Raw genomic sequence first — 23,960 nt, 5'->3', positions numbered from 1 at the left:
ATCATTTAGATTACCCGACTACTGTAGCGTATTCCAAGCGGAAGTATGCGCTATCTGGTATGCTGCGAAAACTCTCTTAGAAAATAGAATATCACTAGAGGATATCCGCTTTTTCACCGACAGTCAAGCGGCCGTTCGAGCACTCAGCTCCTCTTATACCCACTCAGATGTGGTTCGATCCTGTCTCTTATCTCTTAACGAGATAAGTGTTCAGAATTCTGTCCAAGTTATCTGGATACCGGGTCACAGTGGATTCGAAGGTAACTGCAAAGCTGATGAGCTCGCAAGAGCTGGAGCTGCGCAATCAAATGTTAGTGACTTACCCACAATCCACATTCCGCTCTCAACATGTAAAATGCTCATCGATCGAGAATTTCACAGCATTGCTGATCGGAGGTGGCGAGTGGAAACTACTTGCGTTACGACCAGACAAATCTGGCCATCCTACAATCTGAAACAGACAAAAACCCTTATAAGTCTTTCGAAACACGAACTAAGGCATATAACATCTCTTATCACCGGCCACTGCCTTTTGGGCACTCACGCACGTCGGCTCGGGGTTCCTCAGAACGACCTGTGCAGATACTGCGAGGACGAAGATGAGGAAGTATCGAGCAGACATTTGCTGTGCAGTTGTCCGGGGTTAGCCAGAAGTCGACTCGCTCTTCTAGGCTCTCCAACAATTGACAATCTTTCAGTACTCTCGGACCTGAAAATCGAATCTCTCATCAAATTTTCGAAACGAATTAATATCTTTGATCAAAATCTACAATAAAAATCTCGGTTAGGTGGGGAAATCATTCAAAATAATGAGCTCTAGGGCAACACAACGGACCCAACTTGCGGTCTATGTGGTACTCCGATGCGGGGTCACCCTTAAACCAACCAACCAAAACAATAAAAAATTAAAAAAAATACAATAAAAAATTTAAAAAAATACAATAAAAAAATAAAAAAAAATTAATAAAAAATTAAGAAAATACAATTAAAAATTAAAAAAAAAATAATAATAAAACACCAAAAACATAACAAAACATTAAAAAATGTAATTAAACTTAAAAAAAAATACTAAAACATAAACAATAATAGAACATTCAAAATTTTTTTTATTTCAAAATATGTAAAACTTTAAAAATATAATAAAACTTAAAAACAAAATTACAAAATATTAACAAATATTAAAAAAAAAACTAATCAAATATAAAGTAAAATATTTTTTATTTTGTTTTTTTAATTAAAAAAAATATAATAAAACACCAAAAACAAATTAAACATTAAAAAAATAATAAAACATAAAAAAATAATAGATAATTAAGAAAATAAAAAAAATTTTAAATAAAAAATTGAATAAAACATAAAAATAAATAAAAGTTAAAAAACAAAATATTAAAAAACTAAACATTAGAAAAGACTAATCAAACATTAAAAAAACTAATAAAAGATTAAAAAAAAAAAATAAACAAAAATAAAAACAAATTAAAAAAATTAAAAAAAATTATAAAAATAAAATAAATATTAAAAAATGTTTCACATGCTGAAATGTGACAGTTCTTGGCCGCATATAAATCCGGGTTGTTCCGGTTACATATAACCGACTGTCGAGGGAACGAAAGAGAGCTGTAATAAATAATCGATAATCGATAAATGATTTGACTTCTTTGGATTTATTTTTGTGAGGTACGTCAAATCAGTAACTCTAAGCTCATAAACCATCTATGTATAGAAAGAGAATTCCTACATTCAATGCTGAGTTTTAAGCATAAGACTAGTTTGCGGTTGCGGAATATTGTTGATAGGCCTGATACTGAACGGTCTAAAACGATCACCAAAACAGAGAAGTAAATTTGTCGTTCGGCATTTCAACCACATTACTATTAACGGAAAATACTGCTCTTTTTACACATCAGCTATTTTGTAATTCTATTATAAAAAAGATATTTACTAGGTGGGACGATCTACTAAAAGTTTCAAAATGTTTTGAAAATAAAATTAATGAAATTGTCATTTCACTTCGGATATACTTTCATCACTATCACTTTTCAAGATATCTTTTTAATAGGAAAGGGAAATACGATTCATATTTCAACATTTTCAAAACATTTTCAAGCCATAAAAGCTGCAATGCAATGAATTTACTGCCAAAAGCTAGATTTTCAATCAATTTAGTGATTAGCATAAAATATACTAACACGTATGAAGCGATTTAAGGATTTCACCTCCAAGTTTCCTGCCATATTTTGTCTGCTCCGAACCAACTCGGCAGCACAGCACATTTTTTTTCTCTGAGCATGAGCATTAAAACAAACAAAGCGGATTAGCTCGCTCACTACTACTCGTGCATGGTTGGATTGATTGTTTGTTTGGCTGCCTACTTAGTAAGCTGGTTGTTGTTTGCTTGGTTGGTTGACTGGCTAGTTATGTGGCTGCCTAAGTTGGCCAGTGCATTGACTGTTGCGATGATGTCGTAGGTCATTGATTTGCTCTACCTTAGCCGCGGTGCTATGCAACGCCAGAGCTCACTCAGCTAGTCAGTCACACATCATGTCACGCTGTGTGTGATTCTAATATTTTTCCTGGTTCTTCACTGAGTTATGTTAACTTGTGCTTGCTTGCTTGCTTGCTTTCTGCTTTTCTTTCCACTAAGTCCAGTTCATTGTTTTCCTCATCGTTGGTTTTCTTCAATTGGTCCGCTTGCTCGTTCGTTGGAATTCCAAGTAACAACACACCGCTAAACGCATTCGCCAACTCTGTTGTTCCAACACTTGTTCCTTCAATGCAACCGATGCATGTATGTAATAATTTATTCTTAGTACGAATACTTGTTGTATGTAGTTTGCATTAGCTTTGCATCGCATGTTTATCGCACATTTTTTTTTATTCTTCTTCGCTGTACTAAGTGCTTCTGAGCTTCGCCTTTAGTTTTGTATTGCTTCTTTTGCTCGCATTCAGTCTGGTTTTGCGTGCACGCAGCTTGTAAAAAAGCCTTTTTGCAAAATTTTTTTAATTTTTTCTGTATTATTTTCTCTCTACATTTCAAGACCACTCAGCTCTGTCGCCTATTTGTACTGCTGGCTCTCTTTGTACTGTACGCCATTTCTATCCACTGAGTACCCCTTGCCACAGACTTCATAGAGTGAGTACTTGAACAAAAGCTTTCATATCATTCTACCATTATATTTGGCTTCTCCTCCTCATGTTTTCTGTTACTGATTTTGTTGAGGGGCCTGCTTGCGAATGCCCTCATACGTTTGACTTACCACAGCGCTTCGTTTAATTTGTCGTCCGACTTCTCTGCTCTGAGTCACATGTAGTGACTCTCATAGCTTAATTAGACATTTGAGGCTCCTATTTAGTGAAGTGTACATACAAACATACGTTGTATGTATATATGCGTGTATGTCTATCATAATTTCACATTCATTATAAGCACAAATTGGGCATTAGCGAAAGCAATTAGATAAATGATAGTTCGGAAATTATATTTTGTTTACAGAATTCCAGAAAAAAGCAGATTAGTCTTTATTAAAAGAGTTGAGAAATCCAAACGGATTTGGTTATAACTGTAGGGGCTGGTACCAAAACAAATTTTCAAAGAATTGATTTGCTAAAAGCTGCAAAGTTGTATAGTAAACATTTTTGGAATAAAAAAACACTTCATTTTAATAAAAAAAATATCAGATATAGGTCGAAAAAACAACGCAAGCGTCTTAAATATTCAGAATGTGTATTTTATCTTTAAAGGCGTGTTTTTCAAAACAATGTTGTTCTTCTATCAGCATAACCATCCCCCATACATTAAGGGGAGAATTTAAGGCTGTGTGCACATTTAGGCAGTCTATTGAGAACCATAGACGCATGGTTGGTACGGAAAAGGTCGAGACCATCACAGGTCTTACAATTGACAAGAGTGCAAAGCCACATTTTAGTGATTTCTATAAAAAATGTTAAGATATATAAAAAATTATCGCTTTGTAGTCCTAGGCTACTACGAGAAGGCTTTGTAGATTCCAAGGGATACAAAGGTATTGGTTCTTGATGGAACAAAATAGGCTTCTAGTTTAGCGAAATCATTCGCTCATTAACCGCTCATAAAAAATAAATCAAAAATCGGTAATAAAAATAAAAAATAAACCATAATAAAAATGAGTCGGTATAAAACTTAATCGATAATAAAAATTAATTGGTAATAAAAATTAATCGGTAGTATAAATTAATCGGTACTAGAACTTAATCGATAATAGAATATAAATCGGTAATAAAAAATATTATTAATATTCATTAAAAATTGCTTTAAATAAAACAAATCGATAAAAAAATAAAAAAAAAACATAAAAAAATCGTTAATAAAAATAACCGATCATAAATTAATAATAACAATTAATCGAGAATAAAAATTAATCAATAAAAATTACTCGAGAATAAAAATTAATCAACAAAAAATCAATCGATAATAAATATTAATCAATAAAAAATCAATCGATAATAAAAATTAATCGATAACAAAACCTAAATCGGTATTGAAAATTTATAATAAATCAAAAAATGCATAACGGATTAAAAAATTGCTTTCAACGTCAAGATTTAATACTACAAGAATAGGTTTGTACGAATGAAATTATGCAGAAAGGCAATTATTTCCGAGTCGCAATTTGTGTATTCAATGGAATACGCCCAAAAGAAAGCTCCCGAGTACGCTTTAATATGGTACAAAACTTGAAATTAAAATCGGTTCTTAAGATTTTCGCTCAATCGCAGTCTGTTTTATGATTTATGGCTCAAAGCTTGAGATACTTCGAAGCATTCTGATGTTTATCGGTCTACTGGAGAGTTCAAAATCATTACTTTGTTCAACAATACTGGGTTAATAGCTATAGTTTGTATAGTTAGCGCATTTTCATAAAGCAAATACTCCAAAAAAAGTCTCGATAGGAAAAGAGAAAGCCAGACCAAAACGTTATTGTTCCCACGAGAAGTCGGTTTTTTGTTACCGGAACGATCGGGATTTATATCCGGCAAAAGACTAACTGTCACTACAGCCGCCGCCTCCATACAGGTATGGGAAATGTTTATGCCACTACAAAAACGGCAAAAGAACAAATGCAGTGGGGGGAAAATTAACGAGTATTTACTTGCAAGTATCCCAACGACTTTGTTTCCAGATACCTTCTTAAGCGTTTTTGTTCTTTTTTTTTTAATTTAATAAACATTAGGCTTTAGATTTACTACTTCTACGCCGCAAATGCATTATTCACCCATTAAAGTCATGATGGAGAGTAAGATTCATTTCGCAGGAAATGCAATATTTTCTAATTTATACCCCATATAAGGTGCATGGAGCCTAAGGAACTCTGACACACACGCACATATGTACATACATACATACATTAGGAACATGTGCATACCTCCTTCAAAGCACACTTGTATCGCCAGGGGAAGTAATGGAATGTTTTTAACTGAACTGCATGGGCATACACGAACATTTATACATACACACATAGATACATACATACAACCAAACAAATGTAGATGTTGCCACCGATCAGGAAAGACTATGAAATGCGAATTAAGCAAATATGGGCATACGGCGGAGTTGATACTAGCAGTGCAGCAACCAGCAAAATCAGCAACAACTACAAGTTACAAATGCCGTAGAAACATATGGCAGACATGGACATTTATTTACATATATACATACATACATACCCACATACGTACATATGCATGTACATACTCGTATGGACATACATATATAGTAGTAGTAGTAGGAACAACAACACAACACGACAAAAGTGCAAACAGCGTAAAAAAGTCGAAAGAATGGCACGACTTCAGTGTGACGAAGAAAAAGAAGAGGAACAGGTTCAAATTGCAGCAACATCGGCGGCAACAGCAGCAGAAAAAAGGTAAAGATAACAAACAAAAAAAGAAAAACGACAATCGCGGTGAAAAAACATAAATAAATAAATAACTCGGAAGGGAAAAAACTATTGGAAAAATTATATAAAATGTAATCAAGAGAAAAAACAAAACTGAAACTAAAACGGTAGCAAAAAATGCATAGCAACTAGATTTATGTGCGTGCAACATGCGCACTCCGAAGATGTTATGTTGCACACTGTGTTGTTGCTGTTGCTCTTACTGCTATTGGTACATTTTTACATTGTTGCAAGCCAAAGATTCAACGCTTGCATGTACTGCTTCAGATTACAAATACATGTCGAACCCACACATACACACACCCTCCTCATGGGAAGACGACAAATGCGGTGCAACAATGGAACGTTCGGCGATGCTACACCAAAAAGCAGTGGAAATGCAGGTTGCATGGTTACAAGTGCGTGCATCATTAAAATGCGTTGCAACAAAGCAATGACACCATCAAAGGCAGCAGCAGCAGCAGCAAGAGCAAATAACGACAGCAGCCAAAGGGAAAAACATGAGAAGTAAATAGAAAAAAGGAGAAGAAAATTCGAAGGAAGTTTTGTGTTTCTTTGCGTAAGGTTTATGTACAGCGGACATATTTATGGGAAAAGACGCGCTTCATAAATATTTTGCCCATGTGTTTAAGATGTCACGTACAAGCGCTTACGCACACTGCAACATGCAACATGAGATTAATCCCATTGCAAGATGGCGGACGATAATGTTGCAAGATCTATCGGCAAAGTTAACACTTTGTTAAAGAATCTATTTTACTATGAAGGTCCTACAAAGTTATACAATTACAAACGCACATACACATGCACATAGAAGATGTCATCTTATCGATCGAAAACACTCGGGGGAAAAACTTCAAGAGCGCTAGGATGATAGATTACAAGGGTTGGCCGTCCGAAGCAAAATTATGAGAGTAACTTCGGCTGCCGAGTGATCGAAGGTTCGGTAGCTGAATTCTGCTCGTTTTCCGCTCATTTTACACATATTCTTACGCCCGTCCAATCAGTTGATGTACAGACGACAACGAATATTCTCATGAGAAACTTCAATGAGTTATTCATCGAGTATTTGCCAAAGCGAACGCGATGCTCTGCCTATGTGCATTTTAAGCCACCTGCTAATATTAGCTGCGCGACAACAGTCGGTTCTACGTAAGTGGAGAGACCCGGATTTATATTCGGCCAAGACTGTCACTTCAGCAGCATTCCCCGTAATTGGGTGGGGAAAGTTAATGCTACTCCAACAACAACTAGCTGCTCTAGCCTTCCCCTCAACTAGTGAAGACAGCAAACTATTAAGGGGGTAGTATGGTTAATTCGGTGTAAAACAAGCATATTTTTCGAAATTTTTTTTGTCGACACAGTTGATTTATTCAAAATTTTAAAATTACTTCATTATAAAGTCATATTTAAAGAATATTGTGTGAAATTTTCATTGATTTTTATGAAGAAATGAGTTGGTGGCAGCGAATCTTCGCGGACGTCTCATAAAAAAGTTTTATTGCGGTGTCCCTCAGAACTCATTACTGGATCAACTAAAATCAAAAGACCAAATTGATTTCATCAGCTAATAAAGTTTCGCAGGTAACAACGTCGAATTTTTTTTTTTTTTTTTTTTTTTTTTTTTTAATTTTTTAAAGCGCTTTGAAGTCAAAACACCGATTTTTCACAAAAAAAACTTGAAAACTTTGTTGTTTTAAAATATGACAAAATTAAAAAAAAAAAAACTCGACGTCATTACCTCGTGAATAAAGTAAAGAAACAAAAAAACCAAATTTGAAAAGAATCGGTGCAGTAGATATGAATCTACAGTGGACACCGACCGTAAAAAAGGCAAGTGTGAGAAAAACGCGTTTAAAGATTTTCGGCAGCGTGAAATCCGGTTGGAGAGGTAGATACTTAATCCTTTGTGTCTTTGTCAATTTTACTCGAATGCACTTCAAACTTTCACACAATAATCTTAAGATGTTATAGAATAATTAAAAAAAAATGAAAAAAAAAAAAATACCATACTACCCCCTTAAAGGAGGGTTGCTTTTTTATGACCATTTCATTTTTGAGTACTATGAATATTTATAATACAATTTAATTTTTTTATATTAAAAATGTTGACCGAACTAATAAGAAAAAAAAATCATTCTTCCCAGTAAGAATTTAGAAAGGTTGTTGTTGTGGTAGCAGCAAAATACAATAATAAATTTAGAAAGGTCGTCTGTCTCTCTGTTAATCTTTAAAAATAGTTTACATTCTCAGACTCCAATTAGAAAATGCATAAAAGTGTATTCTGTCCACAGGCCACAAGTAAATACAAAAACCGCAAGTTTTTGCACACCCATACACTCACACAAACGAGGCAGCATACAAAGTATCTTAAACGCAATACAGAACAAATCACATGTAATAGACAAAATGAAAAACCTCAAATTTTCCAACTCATTTTATAGTAAATTTGCATTTTGCTATAGGTTCGTTTTTTTTTTGTTTTTTTGCTATAGTTTGCTTTTTTTTTTTTCATTTTACTTTCAATAAATGGCGCAGGCAAGCAAAAACAAATTATGGTCGCGCATTCATTCATGTGTAGGTATGTGTGCGTATCTTTAAATATTTTAGCATTTCATGCTAGAGATATATAATAAACTCTCGCGACTCCCGGGAGTCCTACGGTATTTATATAAAAAAAACCTACATTGAGTAGGTCTGGCAAAATTGCGAGCCCTACGTAAAATTTTATGAGTTCCCAATAATCCTGCAATATTCCCTAGGTCGTTACTTTACTTGATGCTGCAGGTTTTGGAACACAGCAAAAAGAATTTAAATAAAATTTTTTAGATCTGGGTATTCGAGGTGACTGCAAGGGGTATATGAAGTGTGGCTATTAAGAGGATATTCTAGTGTAGAATTTTGAAAAAAGCGAAATTTTTTTGCTGCATATTTTCAAAGTTTAGACATTTAAGAATATGTTATTAAGATGATTTTTTAAAACTCCTATTATTTCATGAGTTATAGCCTTTTTGGTTCGATCGCTTCAGCTCAACTTTTTTCTTAAAACTACTTTTTTCGAGCTGGCGCTAAGGATATCTCGAGTTATAATCGAGCGATTTACTTCAAATTTGGAGAGGATGTTCTTTAGACATTCCCTCATCGGATGACCCTAGCTCAAAACTATAACTTTTCATTTAGAATTAAAAACAAAAATAAGAATTGTTGGAAAATATGTAAAACAAAAATGTTTTTTCAAACAGCCGGCATATTGTGAAAAAAAGTTTAACTTGTCCAAGGCTCATTCGATAGCAGCATCTATAATAATTAAGAGTCCATTTAGCATTTATTTTTCAGATCACCAGGAGGGTTGCCATCATGCACGCCAGGACACCCTCTTTTTTTTGGACCCCCTAATTTGACTGCGCATAATTTTGTCAATTTTAATTTTTTTTGGGTTAGTTTTTAACGTAATAATTAATCTTATAAAAATAAGATAAAGTCAACTTTTTGTGTGTGTTCGCTAACCGGCCGTGTCTTTGCACCGAATTAAACCAAACTTACACACATTGTTAAGTAGGTATTGAAGATGGTTTACGTATAGTTAGGATACCTATTGGTGGATAGGGCTCGCTATAGTTCAGAGTATTTTTCATGCCGCTCCGTGACTGGGGTCTCGAGATATAGGTCAAAACGTGGACCCGGGTAACCTTCGGATGTGTATGTACAATATGGGTATCAAATGGAAGCTGTTGGCGAATGCTTTAGTTCAGAGTATTTTTCATGCCGCTCCGTGACTAGGGTCTCGAGATAGAGACCAAAACGTAGAGCCTAGAATGTGTTTGTACAATATGAATATCAGATCGAAGCTGTTGGTGAATGCTTTAGTTCAGAGTATTTTTCATGCAGCTCCGTGACTAGGGTCTCGAGATAGAGACCAAAACGTAGAGCCTAGAATGTGTTTGTACAATATGAATATCAGATCGAAGCTGTTGGTGAATGCTTTAGTTCAGAGTATTTTTCATGCAGCTCCGTGACTAGAGTCTCGAGATAGAGACCACAACGTGGAGCCTAGAATGTGTATGTACAATATGGGTATCAAATGGAAGTTGTTGGTGAATGCTTTAGTTCAGAGTATTTTTCATGCCGCTCCGTGACTGGGGTCTCGAGATATAGGTCAAAACGTGGACCCGGGTAAGCTTTGGTTGTGTATGTACAATATGGGCATCAAATGAAAGCTGTCGATAAGTGCTTTAATACGGGGTAATTTTCATAGCTATTGATGACTAGGGTTCAAGTGTTTGCAACTGCCCATTCGTTTAGCATTTGCAATAACTATCAATAAATCACAAGGGCAAACTTTAGAAATATGCGGGATGAATTTAGAAGAACCAGTATTCACCCATGGTCAACTATACGTTGGCTGTTCACGTGTTGGGAAGCCAACAGCATTATATATTTACTCAAACACAAATAGAAAAACAAAAAATATTGTTTATGCCAAAGCGCTTGAATAAAGAATAAAGAAATAAATAGTATGAAAACCATATCTTTTCTGTTCTAAACCATATCTATTCTATTTTAGTGTGCCCAGCGAAGCGGGCGGGGTTTGCTAGTAGTCAATAAACAAAAGATAAAACAAATGGATAGTAAGAATTTTTGTTTCCTTTTCCTTCAAAAACCGGGCGAAATTCATGCCTCTACACTAGAAAACCCCCTTAAAAATACGCTTTTGTACCAGTTGTTTTAAGTCTTATGAACATCTACGGCATTTTCGATAGAAACCATAATGATGTGTTTCTATCTAAAAAAAATTAATATCAGGATAATGCGGGATTAGCATCGGGTTCGGGATTGAATATTTTTGCTGCATTTCGAAAAAAAAATGTATGTCACCAATTAAAATGAATGTAATAAATGCTGAATCGGCAACCAATTAACATTCATAATTATTAAGTGTCTCAAAGTAATTGAATTTGTTAAATTTAAAGGTATGTAATTTTCACACGTTGATTTTTTTTTTTTTTTTTGTAATAATTACCAGATCAAGTTCAATCAGGCATTCACTGTTTAAACTAAATATTTTAATTTCAGGTTCCGCAAGGCTCTATGAATTATTAAGGCACTTTCAATGTTTTCGTCATAAAAGAGGTGGGCATGGTTAGTGACCACATTCGCTCAAATAATTTAACAGCGAGGATAATATAACAGTGCACACCGAACATAGTATGCTTGTGATCGAAAACTGGCCCTAAAAATTGCAATCTTGAATTCGTTTCTAATCTAAACTAGAAAATTGAGACCTTTTGATGATGAATGCAAACGATAATCGAATTGCATGGGATTTGCAATCTCTTAAATTGAAATGTCATGAACGTGGGAATCATATGAAAGAAGGGAATGACACGACCTTCACACGTTTAAACCCAGATTTGTATCCGGCCCGAGACTGTCACTTCAGCAGAATTCACATTTATGGAGAATGTCTATGTTGTTATAACAATGATTTTCATCAACAACAACAGTAACAACAAAAATCAAAACACAACAAAAACGAAAATCAAAAACAACAACAATCATTTTCACATTTGAAAGCGCCAGTGAAGTGCTGATTTTATGGCGTTGCTCATTATTTGTTTAATGGCAAGCAGTGTACGGCCACAAATATCTACAACGTTGCATATTATTTCGCAGCAGTTCATTCTTTTTTTGCAATAAAATGAAAAAAATTAAAACAAAAAAATGTTAAATGAAAAAAATAAAAAAAATCGTTATTGACAGAAATTGCTTGCATAATGGGTGCACAAATGGAGGTATTTTTGCTTAGTAAAACCACCTTCTTCGTCTTATTTGAGTTTTAGGTATTTTCATTATTTATGCATTTCTCATCAGGTCGCAAATATGCCCGAATTCATCAAATCAGATTAGAATGTTAAAACTAAATTTATAAATTAACAACAAAAAAAAAAGATAATTTTAAAATAAATCACCTTTAAGGTTAAACAGGTTAACAAAAAAAATCAAAGGCAACATTAAGGTTGTAGAAAAAAAAACAAAATGTGAGCCAGGTGGCGCTAGCGCAAGTCAAGGTTTGCTGTGTGATCATTCATTTAGTACATTGTATGTGTGTGGATTCGCCATGTCTGTGAGCATGAAATCCTCAACACCAAATTGCGCTATTTGTTTATTGTTTTATTTATTCGTCTGAACCTCTCAACCGACATATCTAACGGATGCTGCTATTCTCTCAAGAGCAAGCCACCGAGCCGTTGAGCATTTGTGGTTAAATGGTAGTCAGCCGAACAACAGTGGTACATACGTACATACATATGTGCCAACAAACCATCCGATCTAGTAAACTCTAAAGAACAATGTGGTACCAAACAAAAAAAAACGTGTTCCCCTCTATATCTCTTATCTCTTTTCTCCACCCCCAGCACGCTCCATACATTAATGAAACATTTTTATTGTATTCTCTCTCGGCATTTGACGAACCGCAAACAATAACATTAACTACGTTCCATACTAAGAAGATTCACAAATTGTTTTGCTAAAAAACAACAACAGTCAAACATAAATAATTCAGTTGATAAACGATCTGCATTTATCAGGCAGCAAAGTAGCAAACGCTTCTCTAAACTCCGATTGCAATATATTTGAGCCTCATAAATTTTCTTCAATAGCACAGATTACCTACCAATATATGTCCATAAATATTTTATAACAGCAGCACTTAACATATAGATACTGCTCATAAACATCGATACCAAGCACGCTTATCGCGATCATAAAACATATAAAAGCCAATTAAGTTCGCAAAACTGCTAGTTTAACTATAAAAAGTTATGTATATATCTCTCTCTCTCTCTCTCTTCTTACATCACACACACACATACCAATTTAAAATCGGTATGTTAACAGTTCTTGTTGCATTTTGTTATGCATCTAAACTCTGCTATCTAACATACCATGCGATGTAATGTATTAAATTGAGAGATAGAATGAAAAGAAAAAAAATATGGTAAATGACTCACCGCTGCTGCATTACGATTTGCGGCTGCAGCTGCCGCGGCAGCATTATTCATGAAGTGATTTTGCGGCAACATGCCCATGGCGGCGGCAGCAGCAGCTGCAGCTGCATTTGGTGGCTGACCACCGAAATACACTAACTCGCCGGGTCCGCCAGGTGGTCCCGGTGGACCAGGTGGCTTGGGCACACCGTTCATGCCAACTCCAGGATGTACGCCAGGGTGATCATACATATTGCAATTGCCTGCTTGCATAGCGGTTGGTATCTGCATATGAGTTGGTTGCATGCTAGCAGCAATGGCGGCAGCCGCTGCGGCAGCTGCTGGATTATTCATGGCATGATTGAGTAAATTCGAGCCGAATTGCTGATGTGATCCCATTTGGGAAGGGTGTGGCGGCCCATGTTGCTGTTGCTGCTGCTGCTGTTGTTGTTGTTGTTGCTGTTGATGTTGTTGCTGCTGCTGCTGTGAGTGTGAAAGTGTCATCTGTTGACCACCTCCGCCGCCGCCATGTTGTTGCGTTTGTTGTTGCTGCTGCTGCTGTTGTTGTTGCTGCTGTTGTGGTCCTGGCTGTTGATGTGCCGGATGTGGCGGTTGCTGTTGTTGCTGCTGCTGCTGTTGTTGATGTTGTTGCTGGGCGGCAACCACCTGCGACATCATATGATTATGCTTCACCACAGCAGCTGTGTGCATGGCAGCCATGCCGGCAGCGGCTGCGGCTGCGCTACTACCGCCTACGCCCATTTGTCCAACGCCCATTTGGGAGGGTCCACTAAGCGAGGGATGTAGACCACCATTCGTTCCGATGCTGCCGATACCTGCACTCATGCCAATGGGGCCGATAGTGCCCGGACCGCTGCCAGGTGGCCCACCGGGTGTGGCATTGCCCGGATTCATTGGTGGTGGCGGATTATATTTCCATTTGTCCGGATTCTGCAATGAGACAAGCGAGGAGATATTTGAAGTACATGATTGTAAATTGTTTATGTAATTTCGATATATAGAATTCATTCATCATTACATGAGGATAGTCTAAAATCGGTTGTTATGGCAAAAAATCCTAATAGGGTGGTGAAACCAATAATCCCAAATCGCCATACAGTTAAATATAAATTAATAGAGACGAGAGCACGGCAGCTGAGAAAAAGGCTCTGATATGATTCCACCGCGTCCTCCAGAAAGCTTCTGCAGAAGCAATCCCCCGGACAGGTAAGGATGCGTACCAAATTCGAGAACTGCGGCTTTGTTAGCCTTAGGAGGGCCCTCGAGCGCCTCCGATCTACCCTTGGCCAGAACGATCTCCCAACTTTCCACGTTGGCGTACTAACCCAGCGTTCGCTGAGTTGACGCCTTTCCAGGAGCAAACCAAAGGTTCTGAAAGGAACCACAATCCTAATATTTTGCGATGAAACCATCTCCAGGGTCCTCTGCCTAGCCAACTCACCAAACCAGCAGTTTCCCTCTCTGCCGCAGTGAGCGGGAACACCCAAATGAGCCTAATATAGAAGTATTCGGATGCAATCGACAAGCCAGGCATTTCCCCCGACTAATTTCGAACGCACAAACAACGAGCCCAAGGGCCTAGTTGTGGCTGTCAGAGTAGATATTTACGTCCTTTACTGCAATTCCAGAAGTAAGCAAACCAATCTACTGTGTACTTAATTTCGCCTGACTCCTATTGGAAAACACTATAGGGGTCCGGAAGCGTAAATTTGAGCTTGATGGGGAGCTCCTCGCAGCATACTCCCCCCACCAACCAAACCTTCCGTCCTACCTCGAACCATCCGTAAACATGTTTGTCATGCCCTGTCTCCAACAAAACAACGCTCGAAGTTTTGAATCATAAATTTGGTAACTGAAACATCTCACGGCAAGGCAAAAATTGTGCTGACACAGCAATGACAACGAGGTCGGAGCGGGCATTTGAGTAAAGGCATGAATAAAACTTCAAAATAGAGCCAGAATCAATTTGATATCTTTTATTTCAATTTATTTTTCTATTATTCTTATAAAGTCACCCTATAGCAAACATACTGACCAGCTTCGCTTTATTTTCAACCATTTACGAGTATGTTTATTCGATTTAAAAGTAAAAACAAACGCTGTTGTTTGCATACAATTTTTTTTCTAACCCGGAAAATCGTTTCTTTTTGTTTTTGCTCTTGTTGAGCTTTCGCTGACTATCTGCCAGCTTGTCTGTGACAATATTTTTATCCAATAAATGCCAAGGTCTGAGGCTAATACGCGAATAGTCGAGTCGTCTCCACGCACTCAATGACGCTGTGCGGGAGACTTTATGGCAGACAGCAATCGCCACCTTACACACGCAAACAAATGCAAATACATTGATTGTTTCACACCACCAAACATTTGAAAGTTCGAATAACTGTGAAAATTGTCTGGACACTCGTCATACCTCATTAAAAGTCCTATAAAATGTATGGATACGATAAGAGATGTTTAAGATAAGAAGCTGATTTAATGGAAAATAGCAAAGAGCTGCTCGAAGACACACACACACATGCACGTGCGCTATGGAATGTCGTCGTATTTAGCCATTGCGGTTTGTCCACGCACAACAACAAAATCACTTTCCTTAAGTGACAACAGCAGCAAGGAATTCCATATGGACGATACCCGAAAATTGCAATGCCTTCAAAGGGGGGGAGATCATCAGCCAAATAAGCAGCCACGTAACGGAAGAAGAAGAAAAATAAAGCTACTACAGAAACTTGTTTACCACCTACCGGAGATGTCTAGTTGTGAAATCAAAACTAAACAAAAATACAATATAATTTTTATTGTCGCCAGTTTGGCGACCAGATGGAGGGACGATTGGCGGCTAGCAACTGAACATAAAAAATGTTTTTTTTTTTTATTTTTGTCAGACGTACTGACTCACCATGTTACTCGGCTGGTCTACTGTGTGGTGTTAACGTTTTTGAAGAAAAATACTCACGCATGTACACCTGTGTTCACAATAATAGCAGCGTGCCATATTGCAAAGTTTAGATTATATATTTGTTTATGTAAATTTTATTATATATATAAAAAAGCTATATAACTTCAAGGTTTGTTAAAAAAAATATGCATTGAAATGCAATTCTTAGAAAAATTTTAAACATGCAGGTTTTTATTATCTTGAATTTAAGTACAACAGAGTAAAACTTTGTCGTTGAGTTTTAAATGTTGTATTTGGTTTCTTTTGTTTTTGCTGGCGGTGCTGTATTCCCGCCAAATAAAAATTGTTGAGCATTCGTTTTATGGAAAGGTTTAAATTTTTAGGAAAATTTGTTGTATTTTTTAAATTTCGTACAGTTTCAGGTTTACCGTTTTTGTTGTGGTATGTATATTTTTATATTGTATAATAATAAAAAATTAAAAAAATAAATAAAATAAAAACATTATAAATAAGAAAAAAAAAATATACACAAATATAAAATTAAAAAGAATACAAAAAAAAATTAAATTAATTTTTTTTTAAATAAATAAAAAATAACATAAGGATTATAAAAAAGTACAATAAAAAGATTTAAAAAATTAAAAAATAAAAAATAAAAAACATACAAAAAATAAAAATTAAGAGTAAAATAAATAAAAAAAATAAAAAATTAAAATTTTTAAATTAAAACAAAAACAAAAACAAAATTAAATTAAATAAATAAAAAAAAATTATAAAAAAACAATAAAAAAATCAAAACTAAAGTATAAAAATTAAAAACAAAATTACAAAAAAAATTAAAGAAAAAAACTTGTTTTAAATAAAAAATATAAATAAATAAAAAATAAGAAAATAAAAGTTAAAAAATTATAAAAAATAAAAAAAGTTAAAGTAAAATAAAACGAATAAAATTAAAATAAAAAAATAAAAGAAAAAAAAATATAATAAAAACAAACTAAAAAAAACTGACTAAAAATTAATAAAACATGGTCAAAACTTTCCAATATGTCACGCTGTTATTATTGCGACCACAAGTGTATGTAGGTATGTATGTAAATAAATTTATTTCAATTTCAGCATTGCCAAGTATTCGAGACATATTCACGTTTGTTGGCGCTTCCTTCTCTTATAGTCTGCCCCATTTTTTCGCTTTAGCAACCACCGTCAGTCATCTTCCGCTTTCTGCTCCTTTTTGCATTTTGCTACAGAAGAGGGGAGTAAAGACATGTTCACTGATGGGGAAGGGTGCGAGATACTGCCGGAAAGCGAATTGAGGAAACGCAACTAATGAAAATTACAAGTCGTTACAATTTCAGAAAAGAAAACCAAAATAAAGAAAATATGTGAAAAATGGAAAGCAGAAAACAATAGATAAGCCAATCGGTGAATTTCGATGCAATTATGTACAGTAATTTTTTGAGGTACAGGGTGTTTTTTAAAAGTATATAATTATAAATTCGGTTAAATTTCAAAATTTGTTGTTCTTTATTATTTCTTCGAATTTGTTTGTAGTGGCCGCGCCAATACTAACGGTAAAAAGCATATGAATCAGCAAATTATTGTAAATTTGAACTAAGTTAGTTAGAAATTTCAAATTACAGTTTTTTATTAAACATTTTCTTCATAAGTTGAGTCATAAACCACACTGTAGCCATGAAAAAGTCCAACTGATTTCCAAAAACTAAACAATTAAAATCACTTCGGCACATAAGCCAGCTAATGAACAGGTCACATATTTTGGTGAAGAATGCATTAAAACGAACAATGAAGTTCGGTCCAAGCACTGCGAACGTAATCTTACAGAGACGACGTAATGTCCTTTCAAACTGCGTAAGATTTTCTTCATGCTATACCAAACGCTTCGAGCTGCTGATTAATCGTGTCCACGACAGTCGGTTCTACGTTACCGAAACGACCCGGATTTATATCCGGCCAAGGACTGTCACTCCAGCAGCATTCCCCGTATGTAAGTATGGGGATTGTTTATCCTGCTACAACAACAACAGCTGCTGATTAATCCGCGCGGAAACGAAAAAAAAAAACAAATAAGGTAAAAAAAGCTAAAACAATAAACAACAAAATTAAAAAAAATATTAAAAAAAAAACAAAAAAAATATTAAAAAAAAAACAAAAAAAATATTAAAAAAAAAACAAAAAAGAAAAAAAAAAAAAAATTACAAAAAAAAATAATTAAATTAAAAACAATAAAAAAAAATAAAGCTAAAATTAAAAAAAATTAAATAAAAAAATTAAGTGAGAAAATAAAATAAGGTTAAAAGATAAAAATAAAAACAATGAAAATGCAGTAAAAAAACAAGACAAAAACCAAAACAAAAAAAAAAAACAAAAAAAAAATAAAACAAAAAATTAAGTAAAATATTATTGGGAGGTTGAATTAGTTTTAAAGGTGACACACAGATGGCGCTATTTATCACTTTATCGCGTTGGCAATACTGTCATGTCAATACTGTATGTCAACTTTCGTGCCGTCGAAACGCAATTTGCGGGAAGCTTTGCTTTTCTGCTTCAATTTGAAAAAAAATACATCCCAAGCCCGTGAATTGCTGCAGGAGGCCTACCCAGACCATACTCCGTCGATTTCAACATGTGAGTACTGGTTTCGACGATTCAAAAGTGGTGATTTTCACACCGAAGACAAGGAGCGTCTTGGCCAGCCCAAAAAGTTCGAGGACGTGGAATTGGGGGAATTGGTAAACGAGGACTCGTGCCAAACCCAAGAAGAGCTTGCTGAATCATTGGGCGTTGATAAATCAACCGTTTGCAAGCGTCTAAAAGCGATGGGAATGATCCAAAAGCAAGGACATTGGGTCCCGTACGAGTTGAAGCTGCGCGACGTCGAACGGCGACTTTTTACGTGCGAATTGCTGATCGAGCGACAAAATCGGAAGGGTTTTTTGCATCGGGTGGTGACTGGCGACGAAAAATGGATCCACTACGATAACCCAAAACGCAAAAAATCATGGGGTTTGCCTGGCCACGCATCAACGTCGACGGCCAAGCAGAATATTCACGACAAGAAAATCATGCTCTGCATTTGGTGGGATCAGGTCGGCGTCGTATATTTTGAGCTGCTCCAACCGGGCGAAACAATCACGGGGGATCGTTACCGACTGCAATTGATGCGTTTAAGCCGGGCATTGAAAGAAAAACGGCCGGAAACGGTAAAAAGGCACGACAAGGTTATTTTGCAACATGACAACGCTCGGCCGCATGTTGCTCAACCTGTCAAAAAATACCTTGGAACGCTTGGCTGGGAAGTGAGAAAATAAAATAAGGTTAAAAGATAAAAATAAAAACAATGAAAATGCAGTAAAAAAACAAGACAAAAACCAAAACAAAAAAAAAAACAAAAAAAAAAACAACAAAAAAATAAAGCAAAAAATTAAGTAAAATATTAAGTAAATAAAAAAATTAAGTAAAAAAATAAAATAAAGTAAAAAGGTAAAAATAAAAACCAATGAAAATACAATGCAGTAAAAAAAATTAAAAATATTAAAAAAAAAATTTAAAACCAACCAACCAACCAAATTACAAAAAATTAAGTAAAAAACAAATTAAGTAAGAAAATAAAATAAAGTAAAAAAATAAAAATAAAAGCAATGAAAATGTAAAAAACAAACAAAAACAAAAAAAAAAAATAATAATAATATTAAATAAAAAAACAAAGTAAAGTAAAAACGAAAAAACTAAATAGATAATAAATAAAACAAACTAGTCGAAATAAGAATAAAAAAATTAAAAACAAGAATAAAAAAATAAAATAAAATAAGAAAAGAAAAGAATGATAAATAACCACACCTCGTGTGGTAGAAGAAATTAAATAAAAATATTTAAGAATTTTTCTTGCGAAGCAAAATGGCTCGGCTAATTCATAAAATATAAATTAAATAAACATATAAGAACTTTAAACTAAATTATATCAACTCCAATTTCAGATTTTAGACTTCAAAAGTTTATTATCAAAACAGATCACGCAAGAGCCTCTTTTCCTGCTCTGCGTAGAGAGTACAGCAAAATAAAGCAGAGGATGCCATTTACACAACTTACTGTATATAAACCCAACACACACTGCAACATAGCAAGTGCAACTACATCGGCGCAAGTATGCATAATCCACAGAAAGCAAGCAGAAACATTAAGCACGCACGCACACAACTTTATATAAATGTATAATTTTAGTAATGTTGAGAACAAAACTTATAATCAAGAGGAAGAAACCAGCCAGCACCGAGAATGGGAGGAGCAGGTAGTTAACTCATTTGGCGTCATTGTGCCTCTGGACATGCGAGTCAATGCAGCAGCAGCAGTGAGTCTTTTGGTAGTCGAGACGGCGACGGCGATGGCGGTGACGACGACGACGACGACAGTCTTTTGCTAAGTCTAAACTCAGATGAGCAGGCACATACAGCAGTCAGGTGGATTTTTAGGTATGATTTCTTCCTATTTCAATTTTTCCCCCCCTTGCCTTACTAACCACACTAGGAGTCATATGCAATGCTTCACTTCACAACTTGGCGGCGACACTGCTCATTTAAGAAGTACATAAAAGATAAAAGGGAGAAAATCATAATGAACTAAAAGTATGCAACTTACTTGCTGCCAAGCAGACCCCAAGCGGTCCACGAACAGTCACCGGCGCCGGCAAATATCCGAGGTAGCAATGCAAGCCCGCCAACTTTACTGGCTACTTTCAGCAGAAAAAGGTGGCGAAGTGCGGCGATTGAGCAAAAGTAATATTGCTACATACATACACACATACATACATGGATATGTTTAATATATAGTAGGTGCCAACACCTCAATTTTAGGAATGATACTGATTAAAAAAAGATTTTCCCCAATCCAACTATTTGCCATTTTTTATTGTAGCTATTTTTTTGTTTTTTTTTTCTTCTATTAAGTTTATATGCTTGGTGCTCGTTCGGCTATGCGCTCACAGTTGTTTCCTTCGAGTTTTGTTGTTCTCTTTTGTTTTATGTGTTTTTTTCGCTTTTGCACTAATTTTCCTGGCACATTTCCAGTCGTCGCAAAATGCTGTGAAAATTGTTGATTTTTCGCAGAGCCTAACAACATACAAAAACAGACGCACACAAGCAACCAAATGCTGCTTTTAAATAAATAGACGAGACTGTGTGTAGGTGAGTGAGTAAAAGACACCGGACAAAGATACATATGGACATACACTCGTGGCCACGCAAACCTTACCAGTGAATCTTTTCGTGTAAATATGCATTTCAACTGTAGTTATAGCGATTCTAGTCAATTTAAATTTATATTGGAGTCTGCGCAAGTGCTTTTATTTGAAATTGGGGAGCAAAATATTGACAAAAAAATAGATTTATTTTAGGAGTCTGTGAGAAATCGTGCATTAAATTTGGAGACGGAAAAATGTGCGCTAAATATAAGTAATTAACTGCTGCTCAAAAATCGATTCTTTTCATTAAAAAAGAACGAATTTCGCTGGATGACGAGAAAATTTGGATTTACTCAGAAACAAGAACCAGGATGATCGTTTGGAGTGTCAGAGTAGAGTTGGAACTAAGCGAAAGACATCCTTCTTCTTCTTAATTGGCGCTATAACCGCTTACGCGATTTTGGCGGAGTTTAACAAAGCGCGCCAGTCGTTTCTTTCTCGTGCTAACCGGCGCCAGTTGGACACACCAAGTGAAGCCAAGTCCTTCTCCACCTGATCTTTCCAACGCAGAGGAGGCCGCCCTCTTCCTCTGCTACCACCAGCTGGTACCGCATCGAATACTTTCAAAGCCGGAGCGTTTGTATCCATTCGGACGACATGACCCAGCCAACGTAGCCGCTGGATCTTTATTCGCTGCGCTATGTCTATGTCGTCGTAAAGCTCATACAGCTCATCGTTCCATCGTCTGCGATATTCGCCGTTGCCAACGTGCAAAGGTCCAAAAATCTTACGCAGAATCTTTCTCTCGAACACTCCAAGCGTCGCTTCATCGGATGTTGTCATCGTCCAAGCTTCTGCGCCATACGTTAGGACGGGCATGATGAGAGTCTTGTAGAGTGTTAGTTTTGTTCGTCGAGAGAGGACTTTACTGCTCAGTTGCCTACTTAGTCCAAAGTAGCACTTGTTGGCAAGAGAGATTCTACGTTGGATTTCAAGGCTGACATTGTTATCGGTGTTAATGCTGGTTCCTAAATAGACGAAGTCTTTTACAACCTCAAAATTATAACTGTCAACAGTGACGTGGGTGCCGATACGCGAGTGCGCCGACTGTTTGTTTGAAGACAGGAGGTACTTCGTTTTGTCCTCGTTCACCACCAGACCCATTCGCTTTGCCTCTTTATCCAGTTTGGAGAAGGCAGAACTAACAGCGCGGTTGTTAAGGCCGATGATATCAATATCATCGGCATACGCCAACAATTGTACGCTCTTATAAAATATTGTGCCTGAGCGATTAAGTTCTGCGGCTCGTACGATGCTCTCCAACATCAGGTTAAAGAAGTCACACGACAGGGAGTCACCCTGTCTGAAACCTCGTTTGGTATCAAACGGCTCGGAGAGGTCCTTTCCAATTCTGACGGCGCTGTTGGTGTTGAGCAACGTCATCTTACATAGCCGTATTAGTTTTGCGGGGATACCAAATTCAGACATCGCGGCATACAGGTAACTCCTTTCCGTACTGTCGAATGCAGCTTTGAAGTCGACGAAAAGATGGTGTGTGTCGATTCTCCTTTCATGGGTCTTTTCCAAGATTTGGCGTATTGAGAATATTTGGTCGATGGTAGACTTTCCAGGTCTGAAGCCACACTGATAAGGTCCAATCAGTTGGTTGACGGTGGGCTTCAGCCTTTCACACAATACGCTCGCTAGGACCTTATAGGCGATATTTAGAAGACTAATCCCGCGGTAATTGGCACAAATTGCAGGATCGCCCTTCTTATGGATTGGGCAGAGCACACTTAAATTCCAATCGGCAGGCATGCTTTCATCCGACCATATTCTGCATAGGAGCTGATGCATGCACCTTACCAGCTCCTCGCCGCCATGTTTGAATAGCTCAGCCGGCAGTCCGTCGGCGCCCGCGGCTTTGTTGTTCTTTAGCCGCGTTATCGCTATTCTCACCTCGTCATGATCGGGTAGCGGAACGACAATTCCGTCGTCAACGATTGGGGTATCGGGATCTTCACTTTCTCGGTGACATGCGCAGCTGTCACTGTTTAATAGGTTCGAGAAGTGTTCCCTCCATAATTTAAGATTGCTCTGTACGTCGGTCACCAGTTCGCCGTCTTTGTTCTTACAGGAAAACTCCCCGGCCTTCTGTAAGCCGCCGAACTTTCTGGTAGAATTTTCGGGCGTTGTTCCTGTTGGCCAGCATCTCAAGCTCTTCGCACTCACGTATTTCGGCCTCTCGTTTCTTCTGTCGGATAATACGTCTCTCTTCCTTTTTCAGCTCTCTGTAGCGATCCCACATGGCTCGCGTTGCGCCCGATCGCAGCGTGGCTCTATAGGCGGCATCCTTTCTTTCTGCGGCAGCATGACATTCCTCGTCGTACCAATTGTTTTTTCGGGCTCGCCGGAATCCGATTTCTTCTTCGGCGGCGGTACGTAGAGAACGAGAAATGTTGCTCCATTGTTCGTGGATGCCGGTTTGTTGGGCAGTACTCTCTGAGAGCAGGAGTGAGAGTCGAGTGGCGAATCTTCTGGTTGTCTGTTGTGATTGCAGCTTTTCGAGGTCGAACATTCTTTGCGTAGGTAGATGCACGTTTTTTGCTGCACAGAGGCGCGTGCGCAGTTTGGCTGCAACAAGGTAGTGATCCGAGTCAATGTTGGGTCCTCGGATCGTACGTACATCTAATACACTAGAAGCGTGTCTTCCATCTATCACAACATGATCGATCTGGTTTCGCGTTTTTCGATCAGGGGACAGCCAGGTAGCTTGGTGTATCTTTTTATGCTGGAATCTGGTGCTGCAGACTACCATGTTTCGGGCCCCGGCGAAGTCGATCAGCCTCTGTCCGTTATCGGATGTTTCGTTGTGTAGGCTGAATTTTCCGACTGTGGGACCAAAAATTCCCTCCTTGCCC

The 23,960-nt window shown here is 36.8% G+C and overlaps 1 protein-coding gene and 1 long non-coding RNA gene across 2 annotated transcripts in view; one reads left to right on the top strand and one right to left on the bottom strand.

Annotated features, from left to right (window-relative positions):
* The window catches only part of LOC128868102 (uncharacterized), a 47,421-nt gene that overhangs the window by 11,393 nt on the left and 12,068 nt on the right, over positions 1 to 23,960 (top strand). Inside the window, exons 2-3 of the long non-coding RNA XR_008455064.1 lie at positions 19,841 to 20,007; positions 20,085 to 20,332. This is a non-coding gene — a long non-coding RNA (uncharacterized LOC128868102). The remainder of the gene's footprint in view (positions 1 to 19,840; positions 20,008 to 20,084; positions 20,333 to 23,960) is intronic.
* The window catches only part of LOC128868091 (maternal protein pumilio-like), a 198,677-nt gene that overhangs the window by 170,989 nt on the left and 3,728 nt on the right, over positions 1 to 23,960 (bottom strand). The window contains exon 2 of the mRNA XM_054109826.1: positions 12,950 to 13,876. Coding sequence (XP_053965801.1) covers positions 12,950 to 13,876 — 927 coding nt within the window. The remainder of the gene's footprint in view (positions 1 to 12,949; positions 13,877 to 23,960) is intronic.

Source organism: Anastrepha ludens, chromosome 2 (genome assembly GCF_028408465.1).
Source record: "Anastrepha ludens isolate Willacy chromosome 2, idAnaLude1.1, whole genome shotgun sequence".
NCBI classification, from domain to species: domain Eukaryota; kingdom Metazoa; phylum Arthropoda; class Insecta; order Diptera; family Tephritidae; genus Anastrepha; species Anastrepha ludens.
Note: the sequence above shows the minus strand (reverse complement) of the source record. Positions and strands in the feature narration are given on the sequence as shown.